The 18,624-nt window shown below is 37.4% G+C and overlaps 1 protein-coding gene across 3 annotated transcripts in view; it reads left to right on the plus strand.

The window, feature by feature from the left end:
- DACH2 (dachshund family transcription factor 2) overlaps positions 1-18,624 on the plus strand; it is a 315,536-nt gene that overhangs the window by 232,790 nt on the left and 64,122 nt on the right. For all 3 annotated transcript variants that reach the window (XM_072876845.1, XM_072876846.1, XM_072876847.1), the window contains 2 exons: positions 10,753-10,908; positions 13,751-13,923. In XM_072876845.1, the coding sequence (XP_072732946.1) occupies positions 10,753-10,908; positions 13,751-13,923 (329 nt within the window). The remainder of the gene's footprint in view (positions 1-10,752; positions 10,909-13,750; positions 13,924-18,624) is intronic.

Raw genomic sequence — 18,624 nt, forward strand, 5'->3', positions numbered from 1 at the left:
AAAATCATATCTTCAAGCTTCCCAAACTAAAGAGCTTTGGGAAGAGTGTATTTGTCATTATGTTTAATTTGCACATACCTCACCAAAGAAAAGGCCAGGGGAGCTAGGCCGAGAACACAGCTGTACAGGCAGCTCAACTAATTGCCTCTCCATCCTCAACCTCATTTATCTTCATTTCTTCCCAATTATACCAAATTATCAATAGTCTCTGTTGCATCAGAGTCTTAATCCCCTTTATTCAGGCAGCATTAGATAGTGGCAGATGAATTCTTGGAGGGAGTCAGGGTAAACAGCCATGAAATGCCACCTCTGGCAGATGGCATTGCTCACAAGAAATGTGACAAAACATTTGGAATTTGTTACTAGGCATTGGTATGAGAAGGCAAGCTGTCAATATTTTTTTAAATGATAATCAAGGTGGTGCATACTTATACCACAAGCAGAAACGAATCCTGTCCAAAACCTCAAGCTTAGTTAAGTTCAGCTTGGCACTGTGCTGTTGTATTTTGTTGCTGAAGCCTCTCACTTTTTCTTAAGAAATATTTTCACTTTATCTCGTATTAGTATCAACATTTTAATAATGTTTGTTCTGATGATAGTTGTTATTTATGGGTTTGTATACCTCAGAAATATTAATTTGAAGACATAGAATATCCTTTACACTAACAAATTTAGGATATATTTTCTTGAATAGTTTCTTTGGCACTGGCCATCTTTTAGGGGGTTGATCCTGCTCCTTAGAGAAGCTAGTGCAAAGCTCCCACTAATAGTCATTGAGGAGAATTGCACTAGAGATTAGATGAGATCACCTAATGGATAGGTTTGCTGAATGAGAAAAATATTCTGAAAATCAAAGATTGATTGAATGTGTAGGATGTGCAGGTGCTGTGGCAGGTATATCTTCAGCTATTACTATGAGCAAAAATGAAAGTGATTTTTAAAGGAAGTACCAAGCTGGCTGCTAAGATAGTTCAAGATTTTTTTGCATGTTATTTTTAGACTGGCATTAAATGAAACACAGTAGATTTCACTGCTGACCTTTTATGTGAATGAGGTTTACTCACAGGCTCTCCTAGTTTTGGCAGCATTCTAAATTTTTTGGAAGTCAGTAATAACTTAGTGCAAGGAATCAAATGCCAGATATAAAAAATGGTGCATCTTCAGAATTCGTATATACTTTGCCAATGTTCCCCATACTGACCCAACTTGTTGGAGCTGTGCAAGTGTCTGCACATACTGATCCTTCATGGAAACTGGGGCTTATGACAGTAAATCTCGTTGGAGAGCTTCTGCAGTCATTCAGCTGCAATATAAAAGGATGTCAGGCATCCCTTTTGCAACCTCTCATTCTCTAGTAAAATCTCCAATGTCACTGAGTTCTGCGTAGATGCTTCAAGTTGGCAGGGGTTTGGAAGATTGTCTAAATGTGTATGTATGAAGTGCCACAGACTGTATTTAATTCTTTCAAGCCATACTTTATATTATACAGAGTTCTTCTAGTGTTAGGAATTTTTGAAAAGATTATAAATACATAATTCATTTGTGTCACTACAAATTAACTCAGAAGATTACAATCTGTAGCTTGAACTGTTCATAATAATTATTTCAAAGAAATAGTAAATGATAAATTGTTGAAACTTGAATGATCTGATTTTGTACCGTAGCGTTACCTATCTGCTATGGTTGTCAAGACATTCTCAAAGCCTCTCAAAATCAAACTAAACTATCTGGCTAGTTACAGTCACAGTAAAAATCTACAGTACGTGTATCTTGGTGGTTGTTTCAGTAAGTTGTTTAATACGGGAAAATATTAAGGAATTAAAAAAAAAAACCTACCAAAAGCAAAAAACACTTGTTTTGTGGTGAGCAGGTGTCAATGATTATCATCACTAGAATATGAATCCTAGTTCCTTGCTCGCTGGCTGCAGTTGTTGAGTTTAGAAGGAGGTATGTTTTATCCTTTCTGGCAGCCAGCCCTACAAACTGCGTTCAAGATCTGAAAGTTAAGCTGTTTTATTTATGGCTTATGCATCATCAACAGTAATAAAGACATGACAGACCAAGATTTTGACCTTACTTCTATCGGTGAAGTGCACATGTTTCTGAAGACAGACTTTGGTCCTGCAGTAGAAAACAGTTAATTTTTTTGGTGATGGTCCTAAACCAGAAGAGAACTCATGTTCTAGTACACTATTGTTATCTTTGTACAGAAAAATAAATAGCGATAAAGTCACACGCTTATTACTAAAAAGGTGAGCAATAACCACTTGGAGTGCAGAAGGGAGAAGATCAGTTAAGCAAGAATGAACCATAACCCTGTGGTTACATTTCAAAATAGTATTGAACATTTAAAGGTTGTCCTCTCTTTTGAGTTCACCAACATGTTTGTTGAAATAATGATCTGTGCAGATTTTTGTAAGCCCTCTTCTGTCAAAAGCATGTTCTGTAAGCTGTCAGGGGTAGGGGTCTCCCTGACCCAACTTCCCCGTAGGAATGCAAAGGTACATTGTCTGCCCACTAGCTCAAACTTGCTGAGGTTCCCACAGCAGTACCTCGAGTGACAGAGAATAGAGGTCATTTATTATCTCTCAGGAAAGGGCTTGCATGTGCTTTTGACGTTGACCTAGATCCAAAAGGAAGTTTAGGTTTTAACTCTAATTCCCTAATTCCAGGACTACACATTGATAGAAGAAACCGAATAGGGATATATTACTTATTATTTCATCCGCTACAAGAACTAGAAGACATCAGAGGAAGGTAGCAAATGCCAAGTTAACCCCCCAACAACCTACCTGCAAATTACATGAGGTGGCTTTTCATACAGTGCGTAGGCAAGCTGTGGAACTCTTTGCTACAGGATATTGTAGATGCAAAAAATTGACATCCATTTAATTTAATGGAAGAAAAATCTATTAAAGGTTATTAAATTCAAGGAAAATACCTCTGTTTCAGGAAGTTCCTAACACATAAATTGTTGGAGAGTGTTCTGGGAAATTCTCACTATAGGTTTTCTCTGTGTTTAAACTCTTTAGTAAGTATTGCTTTTAGCCCTTGTTGGGGACAAGGCATTAGGCTAGATGGGCTGTAGCTGTATGCAACCATTCTGGGAGCCATTATTCCTTTAGTTATATTGCCCCTCCCTCCTGAAATATGACTAATTTCCACTTAGGAAGCCATAAATATCTAACTATTGATATGAAGATTACAAGCTTTTCCCTGCCCCTCCCCCCTTCATTATCACGTGGTTAACTATCAGGTACCAAAGAAGCAAAGACTTCATTTATTAATTATCGGAGCTTTTCTCCAGCGTGCCACATTTCTTCCTAACCAAGAAGCAACTTGTTTTGATTAATATTTATGCATGACTAAATCAGCAAAAGAAAAGAGGAGAATGGGTACATTCTAGAAGGTAGCTAACTTTGAGAGGTACTTTCGAATATAATTGTATTTTAATGAAAATTATTATAATAGTTTGTATCTAACTTTCTATAACTATGATGTTTCGTCTTGCTAAATCTAACTTTAATGGGGTGCTTTGGTGGTGGAAGTTGAATCAGCTGACCCATTGAGCTATGTTTGGTATTTTGAGTTTAAATGAAGATACTGCCACTTTGAGCAGTTTGTGTTTTTATCAAAGTAGTCCCTTACATCATATTGCATTTTCTTTCCTTTTCCTGCATCTCTTTATTTGTTTTGCAACATTTTCCCCATTTTTAAATATTGTTACTTGAGGAAAAGGCCATCCATATTTTAGCAATTGCCTACAGAAGACTCTTTTGCTGACAAGATTTCCTTGCTGCAGCCAATAGTTACTCTACACTGGTCTTAGAAAGTAGGAGAAAACACCCTGCCATATTTTAGTAGCCATCAGCATTTTTGTGTATGTAATCTGAAGGGATGAATGACCCAGTCTGTTGTTCGAGGGAGAGAACAGGTTTTATACCATTATGAGTCTTTGACACCGAGCACCTGATTTTAGTTGTGAGATTTAGTTTGGGCTGGAAAGGCCCGTTGTAGCACAGTCTTACTTGCCAAGGCAACTGACAGTAAGGAGGCTTTTCTGGTATTGTGCTTTAGCACTAGAATCATCGATCATAATTCGGGAACTTTAAAACACATTACAGTTGCCACCTTCTTATTTCTTTTTCTCTGTTCGTTTTAAAGGGAAGGAATTGATGGTTTTGGAGGGATGGTTAGGTTCCTAAATAAATATTATGTCTCTGCTTTTATCTTCTAAAAAAGTACCTTCCTGGAATTAATTGATCTTAATTAAATTGGCATCAAATATTCTGACATATTCCCCGTTATCTTCAGGATCCTGTTGCTGTGAAATAAACTTTGATTTTGCTGTCATTAGGACTTTTCAAAAAGTTTAGAAATTATATTCAGATTTCAGATGCCTTCTTATTGTATAATTATCAACAGATTACTTCACCTAAGTTGTGACAGACATATTTTTTAAGTATGACTGACTGATGGACAGATTGGGAATTGCTGAATTAATGGGCACATTTCAAAGCTTTGGCAGGGCTAAGCAGTAATTACATCTGCTGAACCACTTGATAAGTTTTTGGAAGTAGCCCAGTAAAGCCATCACTGGGTTTCTTGAGTTTTAATATCTTACCCTACACACTTTCATGGCTTTCTTGTAGGGCACAATCCAGAAGTTGATATAGCCCAATACACCCAGCTAAACAAATAAATGCATTAAAGCTTTAAATGCATTGCAAATCTTCCATTTAGATTTTCAGATGGGTGTCATGCTTTTGGGGGCTGATTAAAAATCTCATTCCCATTTTAAAGTAAGCAAGTTTATTTGGGGGGTAGTAAGGGACCACAGTAAGTGTCCACGCTTGCGTGGTCTCCATAAAGAACGTAATCTACTGCCAATATGAGGGGCAGAATTTGGGGTCAAAGGGGTCATAATCCTCACCCAGAACAGTTCTATGTTTTTCTGACCGGAAGGTGACAGTTCACCAGGAGTACGACCTGGATGGTATCTTCCTATCCTTACTGTAGTGAGATTCTCAGTTTATCAGGTATGACAAACATTGTTTTCTACCGGATCTTCTCTTCCTGGGACATTCAAAAGTTGATACCATGAACAGAGGTGACAAAGTTGTTGGCTGAAGTGTTTTCAGCAGAGGATATTCTGTGGAGGCCAAAAAAGTGACCGTTTTTCCCAGTACTGAGGTGAGATTAGGATATTGGTAGAAGCAAATAGTCTGGGACACCTGAAAATACTGGGGCTAGGAATGCTGGCAAATGGGCCCATGTTGTTTTAGGACTACTGGGGTTCTAGATAAGCCAAAAAATTTCAAAGGCCTTGTGTGTGCTGAACACTTATAAAAGAAGTCGGAGGTGATAAATACTTTGTAATTATCAGTGCTGAAATAGCAGTGCACTGAATACTTTTTTCTTTGCAGCTGATGTTATGCTTAATATGCCCAACAGCGTGAAGAATGTGTTTAAAAATAATTTTAGAATAAAATTGGACAGAAGATGGTATTGCTTTTAACAATTTGAGTTCAATTTTTCAGAAATGTATCACAACAAAAAATAAAATGACAGACATAGATTGAAACAGTGTGGTTGTTCAATTCAAAGGTACCTCTGACAGAGTGGATTTCATTTAGCTAGACCAGACAGTTTTAAGGCTGATAAAATGAATTTGAAACCAAATGAAAAGAAACTGTCACCAAATTGAACTTTGATTACTTTCTGGAGATCTTTCAATACCTAAAAACAAGACACTAATTTAATCTTCACAAGTATATCTTCACCAAAAAAAGTTTTTTTTTATTTTGTTTTGAAGAACACAAATGCACAGAGAGATTTCTTACTAGAAAACATGTAGCTTTAAGAGTTATGTTATAAAATTACTAAAATCAAAGATGGGTGAGAAGCAGCATTTTCAGAAAAATGAAGCTGAGCTTATCACTTGCATTTTCTTCGAGTAAACAAAACAAAACTTAAACAGAGGCACTTTGCTTACAGACATGTACATGACCCTAAATACCCTTGCAGTGGATCCGGGAGTACAGTGTATATCATCAACAGCACATGTATGTATTGCTTAGGCTGATTTCCCCTATCTGTTTGTGTTACCTGTGATTTAACTCCCTGCGCATCTGAACTCGTCTGGATTCGCTGTTCACGGGGTCTTTGGAACAGCCACATACAGAATGTGGCCACTGGGCTGTAAAATGGCATTAAGGGAATGCTTACCTCTCACCGCCTTTTAATTTAGAAGTGAATGGACTGGGGTTTGTTACGTTACTTTTGCTTTTGCTTAGTTGAACATAAGCGTAATTCATGCACTGATAAATAAGTTCTCTCCAATAACCTGTTAAGACTGGTAAATAGCAGACTTTAATTATTAAGTATATTGTAAATAACTCTTTCTCTTACCAAATCCATGTAGTGGCTGTCTTTATCTGTGCCCTTTGAAACACGCGCTACGTTTCTGTGTAGGTGACTGCGTACAATGCAGACAATCAGGCCTTTTTTTTTTCACCCATATTGTGCATTTAGCTGCAAAGCTGGAAGCAGAACTGTACACCACACGTTTGCTGCGTGGCCTGAACTGGACGGTTGAAGCAGGTCAGACCTTTTTTCAGCTGCTTCTGCTGGGCAGCCAGTGCATTCTGCGATCTTTTAGGATGGCTGGGCAGGTAATATCTCTGCCTTTTGCTTCCCACTTTGGTGGGGCTGTGTTAAGGGAAGCGCAGTCTCTGTGCTTGCTTCTGACAAGCATCAGGAGCTCTGGAAGATGGAGGTTCTTGCCTCTCTTGCCCTTTTTTAATGCTGAGTACAATCCGTTCTGGGACAAGATCGACTAGAATGCAAACAAGATAAGGAAAAATTACCTTTTTGTCCTTTAGTTTTATCTGTTGGAGAGAAGGTCATATGGGTAGTGGGTAATAGTGTTAAACGTAAAGCTTTTTGTAAAGTGTATAAATGATGTGTTGGCATTTTGACAAATCAACAGACTTCTGAGTGCTCTAATAATATTCCTATGATACTTATGAATCAAGTTACTCATATTTTAAAATGAAATATTCTTTCTCATTTAAAATAAATAAAAAGCTATGTTTCCCTTCATATACAAGAGGTAAAGTAAGTTCCGTTGCTGTTTTCTGTTGTCTCATTTTCCATAGTGTTGTATGTTTGCTTTCTTTTTTCATATCTTTTTTCCCCTTTTGTTTCATATATACCTAAAAGAAATTACTCGAAGTCCATCTCTCTATATGCAGTAGTACAGATCATTGTTTAATTTTAGACTCCTTATCTTCTATATTAAAAAGAATGAGAGCCTTCACTAGCTTAGTGTGGACAAAGAAATTATTTTTTCCTAACACACATTTCTTCAAAGACCAAACCTTTTGAATATGAGAGAAAAAAAATTCAGCTCCCATACATTTATTTCTTTGTGGTGTATTGCGTGATTCATATCATAAAGTTTCATTTTTCGTTTCACCTGTAAGCTCATCGTACCAAAGACAGGATTTAGAATCAAAACATTACGTCTTTGCCTTATTGATGGCACCTATTTGGACAAAAAATGACAATGAACAGAAATCTCCTGAAAAATTGTGGCTAAACCTAAATTTGAAGTATTAAGGAGGATTTACTTTATATAGATGTATTCACTTCTAATTGTTACAGTAACAAAGAATTTGAAAATATGTATTGAGAGATATATATGTCAGATATGTACTTGCTGATACAACATGCTGACAACTGTGTTACTAAGAAAATGTGTATGCTCAGAAATGAATACTTTTAAAAAAAGTTGCACGATAGTAAAAGGCCTGAGTATATTACCACAGGTTTGCATTTTACATACTTGGTTTGTAATGTGAATCTAGTTCTGGCTTACTATTAATTTATATGTAAATTTATCTTACTGTATGGGAGTAGATACTGCAGGGAAGGATGCAAGTTTTCTTTTAAAACTATTATTTTTTAGCTGTGCAAAGGGACGGTGGGTAGGAAGAACTGGAAGTGTCTGGTATAGAGCACAGGAGTAGGACCCGTGAGACTTCCGGTTTCACCTTTAGTTTCGCCTTCCGGTTTCACCATTAGTCTGCCAGGTAACAAGGAGGAAGCTGCCTCATAATTCTGCACCTCAGCTTTCCCACTTGTAAGTTGGAGATAATCATACTGCCCTTATAAAACACTTCACAGTTGAACAGTTCTAGGTAAGAAGTAGTTCTAATTACTATTTTCTTTTTAAGAGACTTGCTACCACATAGTGTATGCAGTCCAGATTAAGTGATGAAGCTGTTACCTATGTGGTATACTGCAGACTACAGGATACATTTCATTTAACATGCACTTTTATTATACATCATACGCTCAGCAGTATTTTTTTTTTTCTTTCTCTAAGGAGAAGTGATAGGGAACATAAGAGTACAGGAATGGTCTGTAGAGATAAGTGTATTGCAATTTATTCTTGTGTTGCTGGCACTGAATACTGGAGCAGATTTACAAGTGGAATTTGCAGGGAAAAAAGTTATTGTCCCCATGTGTAAGAAAAACTCGTCCAGTGATTTGGACTGTATAACATAATTTAAATTCAGTTTCCTGTTCCATTGCAGGTTTCCTGTATTTCCTTAAGCAAGTCACTTTTCTGTGCAGTGCAATTCTCCATCTGTAAAATAGGAATAATTGTACTTTCCTGTGGAACATGCGACAGTTGTAAAGCTGGGCATAGAAAGCTGATAGGGCACTCTGATACTATGGCTTCAGGGCCACAGAATTATGGTGGGTAGATGCACAAGGCTTTGGAAAGACAAGAGAAACTTCCAGAAATGAGTAAATGAACTAAGAGTTTAGACCATCTGTGCCTGGGGTTGGAAGTATTGGAGAGAAACAAGTGGGGTGAGGGAGACTTTCAGATGAACAGTATAGTTTTTACTTTTCACTCAGAAATCTCTGACAAACTGCCTTGTGTACAGTTTTCGTGGCCACTACCCTGATACATGAAGTTGCATGTACAAAATCTATTTCTAAGCAAAAAATTCTTGCTAAGGTACATGTCATATGTGTTTTTTGAGGAAGAATGAAGTGTAATTGTTAAATTTACTGAAAAAGCATATGGAGAAAAATAAAACTCATTTGGTAAAATCAAATGCTACGCATTTCCTCAGAAAATCTTTTTTAAATTACGCATCTAACTTGAGAAATACTTTACCAAATAATACCACCTCTGTTTCACAGTAGTCAGAATGAACAACTTCTATACTAGGTATCAGTCAAACGTTACTTGAAAGAGCTGATAATACAGTATATTAAATAACAAAGATGCTGAGACAGCCTAAACTGTAGTAGTAGTTCTAATTACTGCACTATGCCATGTTATATTATATCGCACGGCGTAATTTAGCGTATCTTTCTTTGTCAATGTATTACTCATCATTTTACAAATTACAAATCTTTTATAGGAAGGTAATTCATACTTGGACATAGTGCTAAAATGATGGAGTGATTTCCTTTTTTCTCAATCATTGATCTTTCAAACTTTTTCATTTAGCCTTATTAATCATGTTTATTAGCTAAGTGTTGTTGTAAAGAATGGAATTTTTCTGTTACTTTCATATTCAATTAAAATGTTTTTTGCTTGCTGCCTCTATCTGCTGCATCACAGTAATCTATTTACTTATTCTAATTGAAATTCTTGCTCATAAATTCAAAACAAAGTCAATACTGCAGTTATACATTTTCATAACAATCTATAATCTAATTGAAAATGTGGGGCATACCTGAGAAGGGAGTGTACTTAAAATACCTTTTAACTCTAGAAATGTTCAATCTAACTTTTTTAAGGTGGTTTGTTTTGTGGACCAGATGGATTTCAGAATTCACTAACATGGTCTACCTAACTGCTGTTTAAAAGGAACTTGTTATTCAAGTGTATAAGTGTAATTCTGAAGAAAACTACAGTCTGTAAAATTGCTGCAGAACACCCTCTCTTCAGAAGACCAAACAGATATTCTAGGCCAAAGATGAGTGCTTAGTTTGCTATACTGTGTTTTTGTTGTAGACGGTAATTACTGTGCATAATAGATATCTGGACTCTTTAAATTCCTGAATACTGATGATTTCCAAGCCCGGCCTAATGCCTGGCTTGTTTAACCTAGCGAAGTGAAGTGTTTCACTTTGGACATCCCCAGGATCGAACCCAGCAGTGGAGGAAAAGCTAAGCTCAAAAATAACATAACAGCAGGATAAATTGTTGTAACGTGTTCAGGGATGAATTTAAGCTAGAATGCTAGTGAGCATTGGAGGGAGTGAATAGCGGAGTGATTCTGCAGTAAGATTAACAGCAGTGAGAGACCGATGAGCCCGAGGATGGACACCGATTAGTCGCTGGCAGGGAGTGGGTGGCCTGGTTCCCTGTGATAGCAGGAGATTGTGATTCAGTGTCTCAGATGTTCCCTTTCTGCCTTATTTACTTAATACTGACTGATGTTTACTTGGATGATTTTATCCTTAAACATTTAGCTTTTCCTGTTTCCAGAAACCAGTGTTATGAAGGTAGGTGATGCTGAAAGTTTCTAATTATATTTCTTGCCTGATGCATACTTATTAATTTATTAAAAAAAAATTCAGGTGTAGGTTTCAGGTGCTGTGTTTGTGCTAGGTGCTTAGCTATGGTAAAAAGTATTAGCTCGCTGCAAACCAAGCAAAATGTCTTTTAAAGAAAAGTATATGCCACTTATGGTTTGTTTCTACCCTGTTTTGCAGGTGGGAGTGAATCCTCCTGGGATAAAGACAAGCTTCAGTCTCCCATTACAACGGGATCACAGCACAGCATTGGTCATCCCACGCTGTCAGGGCAGTCGAGCCTTGGAAGTGCGCACCCACTCAGTCCTCTCCAGCAGAATCACCTGCTCACCAACAGTACGTACTGTGCTCTTACGGAAAAAAAAAAAGTACATGGAGCCCTGCTTGGAGGCTGGGCTTGCGTTCCTTCCCAGCCTCCTGAAGGTGGGGGAAATGGCTGGGAGACACATGAGCAACAGGAGGGTCAGTCCTCCCACTGTCTGCTGCACTCGTGCATCAAGGCCAAGCCACCCACTGGGGTACAGCCGCCCTCTTTGAATAGTCACCCACTGCTGGGTTAGGGCCTGTCAGTCCTTAATTTACATTTCCGTGGCCTGGACGGGAAGGGAAAAATAACCATAAAGTTGCTTAAAATTTTAGCTATATGAGAAAATTCTCTTCCAGGTGAAAATGCTGACCACCAAATAAAAATATGAGAGCCAGGAATAAATGCCAAAAGTTTGGTTAAAAGCTAGCAGAAGCAATCCCTCTCCCTTGTACTTGCCAGGTGTGGGCAAGGTCATCCATTGAACCCATCTATCCAAAGCAACTGGAATAAAATGACACAGATAAAGTTTGGATTTGGAACTTAAAGCTCCCTTCAAACCCATCTCTTTTCTTTCCCTTAGGAAGGGAGCAGGTGGGAAGCCAACAGTTCCCCTTCTCCTTTAGAGGGAAGGAAGGGAAGGGAAAGGTATTCCAAGAAAGATGTTCAGGATTAACATTTTAAAAATTAGTGAGGAGTGAAGTTAATTCTAACAGATGATGATGGATGAAGAATGAAAATCTCACGATTTCTGAATTCTTGTTACTTGTTTAAGCTCTTCATCCTCAAAGTTCTGAAAGTTGATTTTTGGTGTTAGTTTTAATGGATGAATGGCATTTCTGGCTCCTTACACAATTTTAGGAGCAGATAGTTCCTTGCTACCTATGTAGGGCCCCAGGCTTGAACAAATCAAAGCTATTAAAATGACTCCTACAATGTGGGTCTGCTTTGTTCATGGGAAGGTATGGACCTGAGCGTTTTGGGTTAGGTGTCAGTAGTTAAGAATCACCAGATCATAGGACTCAAATTCACTGTAGTTTATCCTTTCATTTTATATTCTTGCATAATTCAATACCTGTATATATTTTACAATACAGGGATATTGTGTTCTTTGCTGTTAAAGAAAACTTTAAAGAAATTTTTCAGTAGATTTTGTAGTAGGCAAGTGTCTATAGGGTATTAAAGGGTTTATTGAATGTCAGACATTATGTCCAATGATTTGCAAGTGTAGGATATATTTTCTTCATAGTCCTCTGAAATGTTTGACGGATTGTGTCTTAAAACTGGTGATGTGCTGTTAAATTCTGTTTGTAGTTTGCATTTAGTTTGCATGTCAATTGGACTTTAAGTAGACATACAACTCAATGTGGCCAGATGGTGTCTGGGAGTTTTGGAACTCTATAGAGTATGAGGAAAGATTATTGGGCTGTTAAGGGAGATATGCAGGGGAACAAAGGCTTGTGGATGTAAGCACTGAAGGGGATTGTCAGCATGGTTTAAAGTGAAGGGAGATGTATATGGGCTTTGCTTATTACCTATCATAATTAATATTGGTGTGGATCATTATATAAAGTATATAGTGAATCATAAGACATCAGAGTTGTTGATCATGATATGCTCAAGCTAAAGAGCGTGGGAGCTCAGAATATATACAGTTCTGCCTTTCGTGGTGGGCACAGTGGTGTTTTTATATCTCTATAGTCAAATTGTATTGGAATAACAAGCTATATCAGTCAATGGTATTTTTTTATTGTGGGTTCTGTCATACACCAAAATGGTGATTGGCCTTCTCATTTAAAATAGTTAAGATAGAGCCAAAAGTTAAAAAACTTTTAGAAATAATTACTGTGAATAACATATGGTTATGAGTAGCTATATGATTATGTTATTTACTACTTGTACCTGAATTTTTTAATGAGAATTTCTAATTAAAATTTCACTTATAAAAACGACAAGGCATTTTGTCTGGCAGAATGAGTCCTATTTTTTCTGAAAAAATAATTTTGGTTGCCCAAAGGTAGTTATCTTCAAGTGTCTCTCTAAATGTCTCTCTAAAGAATTCTTAAATGCAAAATAACCTGAAATGATTTTTTCAGTGAATTGGTGTCTTGGTCTTGCTTTCCATTGTAGTCATTACTAAATACAACAAGTAATACACATGCTGAAATAGATATTAATGAAATATGAGAATCCAATTCTTGCTAGCAGTAACAACACCTTTTTGACAATGTCAAGATCTGCAGGTTGGTCCAAATGAATTTCATACCTTCTTAAATTGTTTTATATCCATAGCAGAAGACAATTTAAAGTGACTTTGGAAATTAAAATCTCTGGTAACAATTTTAACCTCTCATTACATGTTCCAGTTCACAGACTTTCTGTACAGTAGTTCAGTAGTGTCTAATGTCCAACCCACAGCTTCCTGTATTCAAGAAGTAGTCCTAATATAAAAATCTAGTCTCAGATTTCTGCATATGTGAACTAATAATAGTAAGAGGACTTGGTAGGAGTATATTGTCAGATAAAATTATTAATAAATATTCGTCTGATGTATTGGAAAAACTTGCAAATATCTGCATGTTTTGTGTTTTTTTCTTTATTGCTCTTAATAAAGAGATCGCTGAACGTATGCACTGTTCTATATTCATTTTGCTAATATTGTATTACTTTACAGCTGTATGTTTCTTTCCCTGATACAAACCATACAGCCTTTTCTGGAATACAAAGACAATTATTCCCTATGTAACATCAAAATTCTTAACACTTAATAATATTGAGTTTGGCTAGTTAATGTTCCAGTGGACTCTAAAAATTAAGGTGTTGGGTTATAAAGTGAGGTTCTGACACATATAACCTGCCCATGCTCTCTTTCAGGGATAGACCTGCCGTTTATGATGATGCCCCACCCTCTGCTTCCCGTCAGCCTACCTCCCGCTTCGGTTGCAATGGCAATGAATCAGATGAACCACCTCAATACAATAGCTAACATGGCTGCAGCAGCCCAAATGCACAGTCCTCTTTCCAGGGCAGGGGCCTCTGTTATAAAGGTAAGAGTCATCTATGAGACTTAGAAAAAATAGGTTTTTGTGGCTAACAAAAACATTTACAGTGACTTTCTTAAAGAAGATAACTAAGAGGCAGTGAGCTTATACTGCTTATAGCACACCTGGTCTGCTGCTCCTGATAGTGCTTCAGTTTGAGGAAATACCCACGAGTACAGTCAAGAAGTTAAGATGCTCTGGTCTATCTACAAATCTGTAATGTAATTAAAAACAGATACTAACACTCACTAGAGGCTAGGGGAATAAGCAGTGCTGCATCTGTTAAAGCTCAAAAGCTATTCTAAAATGTTGTTTAAAATCAAACTTAATGTTATACTTGAAAGAAAATGCTATAGAACGTAACAGGAACTCTGGTGCAGTGCAATTCTAGAACAGGTTAGTAGCAGAGAAAATAATGAGTGAGTATAGTCTCTGGTAGCCACACCTATATTTCCTTCTGGCTGGATAAAACATGTTTATACATTTGAAAGGCTTCTGATAGTCTCTTCCAAGCAGGTTGTTAAGAAAATTTCGTGCCTGTGTTGAGAGCTGAAGTCCTGCCACCCACTAAAAAAAATGTTGAGACAAGAAATTTTCAAAGTAGAAGTATATAGCATCAGCGCATGTGAAGGATTGGTGCTATGGGATTCTCTAAAACACAGTATGTCCTCTTTTTATTGAGCAAAAATGAAAGGTTTTATCAATCTAACTTTTGTGTGTATTTGCATGCATGCGCATGTTTCTTGTTGACAGAATAAAATTTTGTCAACTTTGAAAGGTAGTTATTTTAGTCCATTTTTCTTTGTTTTAAAATATATGAGTCTACAGAGCTATCTGTTCCGGAAAGTACATGTCTTTTTATTTTGATATTTATGCTCCTTCACACTCATGTATCCCCATCATTCTGGAATCCCAAAGTTCTGAGTTGCTTTAGTCTAATAACTTTCACTGATTTGCTGAACTTAATCTCTCGTATCTTTATTGTAAAACATCTTAATTATAAAATATCATTATTTTATCATTGAGAAAGTTACTGTTGCCACTATTACAGGCCAATTGTGAGAATAATTTAGTTAGGATTGTGTTATACTTTCTGTTGTCACAGCTTGCCACTGCAGGAAATTTTGTTTCTACATCAAGCAGGGAAAGAAACTAGTAGTACATAACCACATGTTTATTCTTCATGCTTGTATTTACTGGTATCAACATACTTTCAAGGAAGAAAGCAAATATCTTTTGTCACATTACAGTAGCATAAAATATTATGTGTCTCTGTTGCTGAGGTTCTGGAGGTCTTCGTTTTTCTTCTGACCTTCTTGGGGGCCCTGAGCATCTCCAAAATTGCCTCAGGTTGTTTTTCTTCTTTACTGAGAGTCCACTTCCAAATTAGGGCAAATGTTGTTCTTAATACTTTGATTTTGTTAACATTCTGTTTTCTTGGATTCTGGGAGGCTGGTTAAATTCAGGCGGGGCATTCCCCAGTTAGAGACTATTTAGGATTAAGATCTATAAAACCTTCTCCTTGTCATCAGTGTATCGGCACAGTTGTTGACTGGGCAGGGGAAACATGATATCTCTGATGTCCAACTGTCCATTAGTTGATGCAGGTCAGTGAATTGTTAGAAATCAATTGAGGTTCCATGCGTTCCACTTGGTAACCTTTTCTTTAACTGTTCAGAGACCTCTTGAGAAAACCATAACTTAAATACAGCAGTGGAATATTTGTAGCAGCAAGTGGACTGCATAAGCTTTGATTGTATTTTAAATGCTATCAGTATGTCAAAACAGAGATGAAATATGTATTTGTAAACAATGCTAGTTCTTTGTAATATAAACTACAGTTTTTGACAGCAGTTAGGTTTAAGGATGGTCTTTAGCAGGCCCTTGCTGATGCTAGTTACTCATTTACAGCTATTTTTTCCCCAACACCTGCACTAGAGGATACACAATATCTCCACAGCAACAGTAGGTCTCACCAGCACTCTAGTGGGAATTATTTCCTCTACATGATGTAGAGGAAGATACACCAGTAGCTAATGTGACAGAGGCAAAGTGTGCATCCATTGCTGTGTTACTCTCACCTGTCAAGTGATGCTGCATCTTTCTCTCGTTTGTTCTGAGTGCTGAAACTGTAGATGAATTTTATTACAGACAGTGTGAGGCTCCTTTTGTCCTTTCCTTCCCTTACGTACAATAATCTAGCTCTGAATGACGATCAGTTAAGATGAAATCCTTGTACAAAACGAAACATGTAAAAGAAAAGCATTGCTGCTGTTGTTACCTATCAGCAGTATTACTTTCATTATATGACATTATTTAAGTGCATTTAATAAGTACAAGAAATGACCAGTTTTAGATAGACTGCAGTTCTAGCATCATGACATTACTTAAAATGGGAGAAATGAATCGAATATATTGAGTGTGTATCTATTTCCATACTCTGATGACTAAAATACCACTTGGCCTGTTTTCTATAGGTGTGAGAATCAGCTGCTTTATAAAGGTTTTGAATGAAGTCATTATGCTTTTTATATCACATTTGCCATTTAGAAATAAGCTGTTCTACCAAGATATGCATGATCAGCAAAGTTAACATTTAGTGCTCCAGAAAGAAATGTCATAACTATGAAACTTGATTTCTTCCTGACAGGAACACTATAAATTAGGCAGGCACAATGGCCAGGCTCGCAAAACCTTCTTAGCCATCTATAATATGATCTGATGTGATTATAGCAGCACCCGCTAGCAGTGCTACAGCTACGGTTCTGACAGTGCCCCTGTAATAAATCCAGTCTTTCAGGGGTTTACTGTGCAGCTGAAAGAGCTTGCTCTGTTTGGAACTTGGCTCAAATGGTTCTGAAGAATCTGTAATTGAGGGTGTCATATTGGCAAAACCAAAATTTGACAGCAACACCGATTCACCACCCTCTCTCTTCTCCCTCTTGCGTCTACTCTCCTGTTAGTTCTCTTTTTCCAGAGTTATTCTTCAGCTGGATGAACTCTGCAATCCAGTTACTGGCCTAGGTGTAAAATGCTTTGCCAGCCTGGTCTTGAGGACCAGTCTGGGGTGGAACTTAGCTGAAGGACACTTGAATCATGGTGTAGGCTAGAAACAGCAGTGAATAAATGTAGGAGTTTACTGTCATCCAATAATTTTGCTCCTCAAACTCAGAAAAATCTACTCTGTGATGACATTTTTAGGTCTTCAGAAGTGAAGTTTGGGTAGGCCCTTTATACAGAAGAGAAAGGATTTTTCACTGAAGTTTGTAGAACAACTCAAGTCCAGAGAGCAATAATTACATGACGTTCAGATTTTTATTTTACAGTAGATCTATAATGAATATGACTATTAATATGCATTCACAGCATATTATACAGTTTATCATAAAGGAGCTGTTAAGATATATGCTGAGAACACAAATTGAGTAGAATGCTGAAAGCACACCTAAATCTTAACAGATCATTTAAATTAAATTGGGTCCAAAGGAGTCAAGACCTCACAGCACATCACATGGATGGCAAATACACGAAGAGGTGTCACAGCAAAAATAGCAATAGCTCTCCTGTTCATTGACAGTACATCTGAACCTTGGAATCAGCCCATGCCCATATAGCAACCCTCTGTCCATAGTGGAACGAGGCCTCAAGCTGCAGATCTTCAAGCTATGTACAATGAAGGCATCAGGAGTGTTAAGGTAGCGTCCTCAAGCCTAAAGTCTCGGTTTATACAGATTAAGCCAGAAGGGGCTTTTATGACTGAAAAACCTATTAGCTTACACAATTCCAGCCAAAAGGCCGGGGGGGGGGAGGTTTGGGGTTAGGAAAGTATAAGAAGGGCTGGCAAGAGCCAAGTTTCTGGAGCTGCAACTATGCGCGTCTCTGTATATGCACTGAAAGGCCACTTTTGAAAGGCCACAGATGTCCTTTGGAACAGGTTGGTGGGAGATGCTGTGGCTAGGGTGGGCTTGAAATTGTGGGAACCGAATCCAAACCAGGGGCCTTAAGCTTCTTTCTTTGTGTTACACATCAAAGGAGTACTGAGAGTAGAGTAATGAGGCAAAATTTTATCAGAGAGATTTGAGAGGCTCTTTTACCCTTTCCTCCCAGTTTTTCCTTGCTCCTTGCTCTGTTCACCCTATGTATTTTGCACTTTCTTTGCCCCTCTTGCTCATATCTCACCCTTCCTCCTCCATCTCTCCTCCTTCTTGTCGTTCTCTCTCCCTTTCCTTCTGGCTCTCCAACAACCTCTTCTGAGCTGCTGAGAGATGTGCTTCTCCTGAGGAGGAGTATTTCTGCAAATTGGTTTCCTGCTGTCCATTTTTCTTCTATCGTCATTCCCTCATGCTTGCTGTATTCCTACTTTTCTCTTATTCTTTTTTCTGTTATTCTTTTTGCTCTTATCCAGGACCCAATTAGGAATAAATGGCATATTTTTTGAATGCAGCTGGAAAACCCAAAGAAAATAAGTTAAAATGTAATAGAAATGCTTTGTTTCCAAAAAAACCTCAAAATAAAGCATTTTTATTTTTGTATTTGAAATATTTCTTTCATAATTTCACCCCAATGTACTTTAGAAACAAACCAAAACCCACTCACTTCCCGCCCCCCCCCAAAAAAAAAAAAAAAAAAAAAAAGAAAAAGGGGGGGGACACGGACGGGACATTTTAGGTTAAATGCAATGGTTTGTTTTGGTAGGGAAACTGAAAT

This window comes from Ciconia boyciana, chromosome 12, assembly GCF_034638445.1.
Source record: "Ciconia boyciana chromosome 12, ASM3463844v1, whole genome shotgun sequence".
Lineage (NCBI taxonomy): Eukaryota > Metazoa > Chordata > Aves > Ciconiiformes > Ciconiidae > Ciconia > Ciconia boyciana.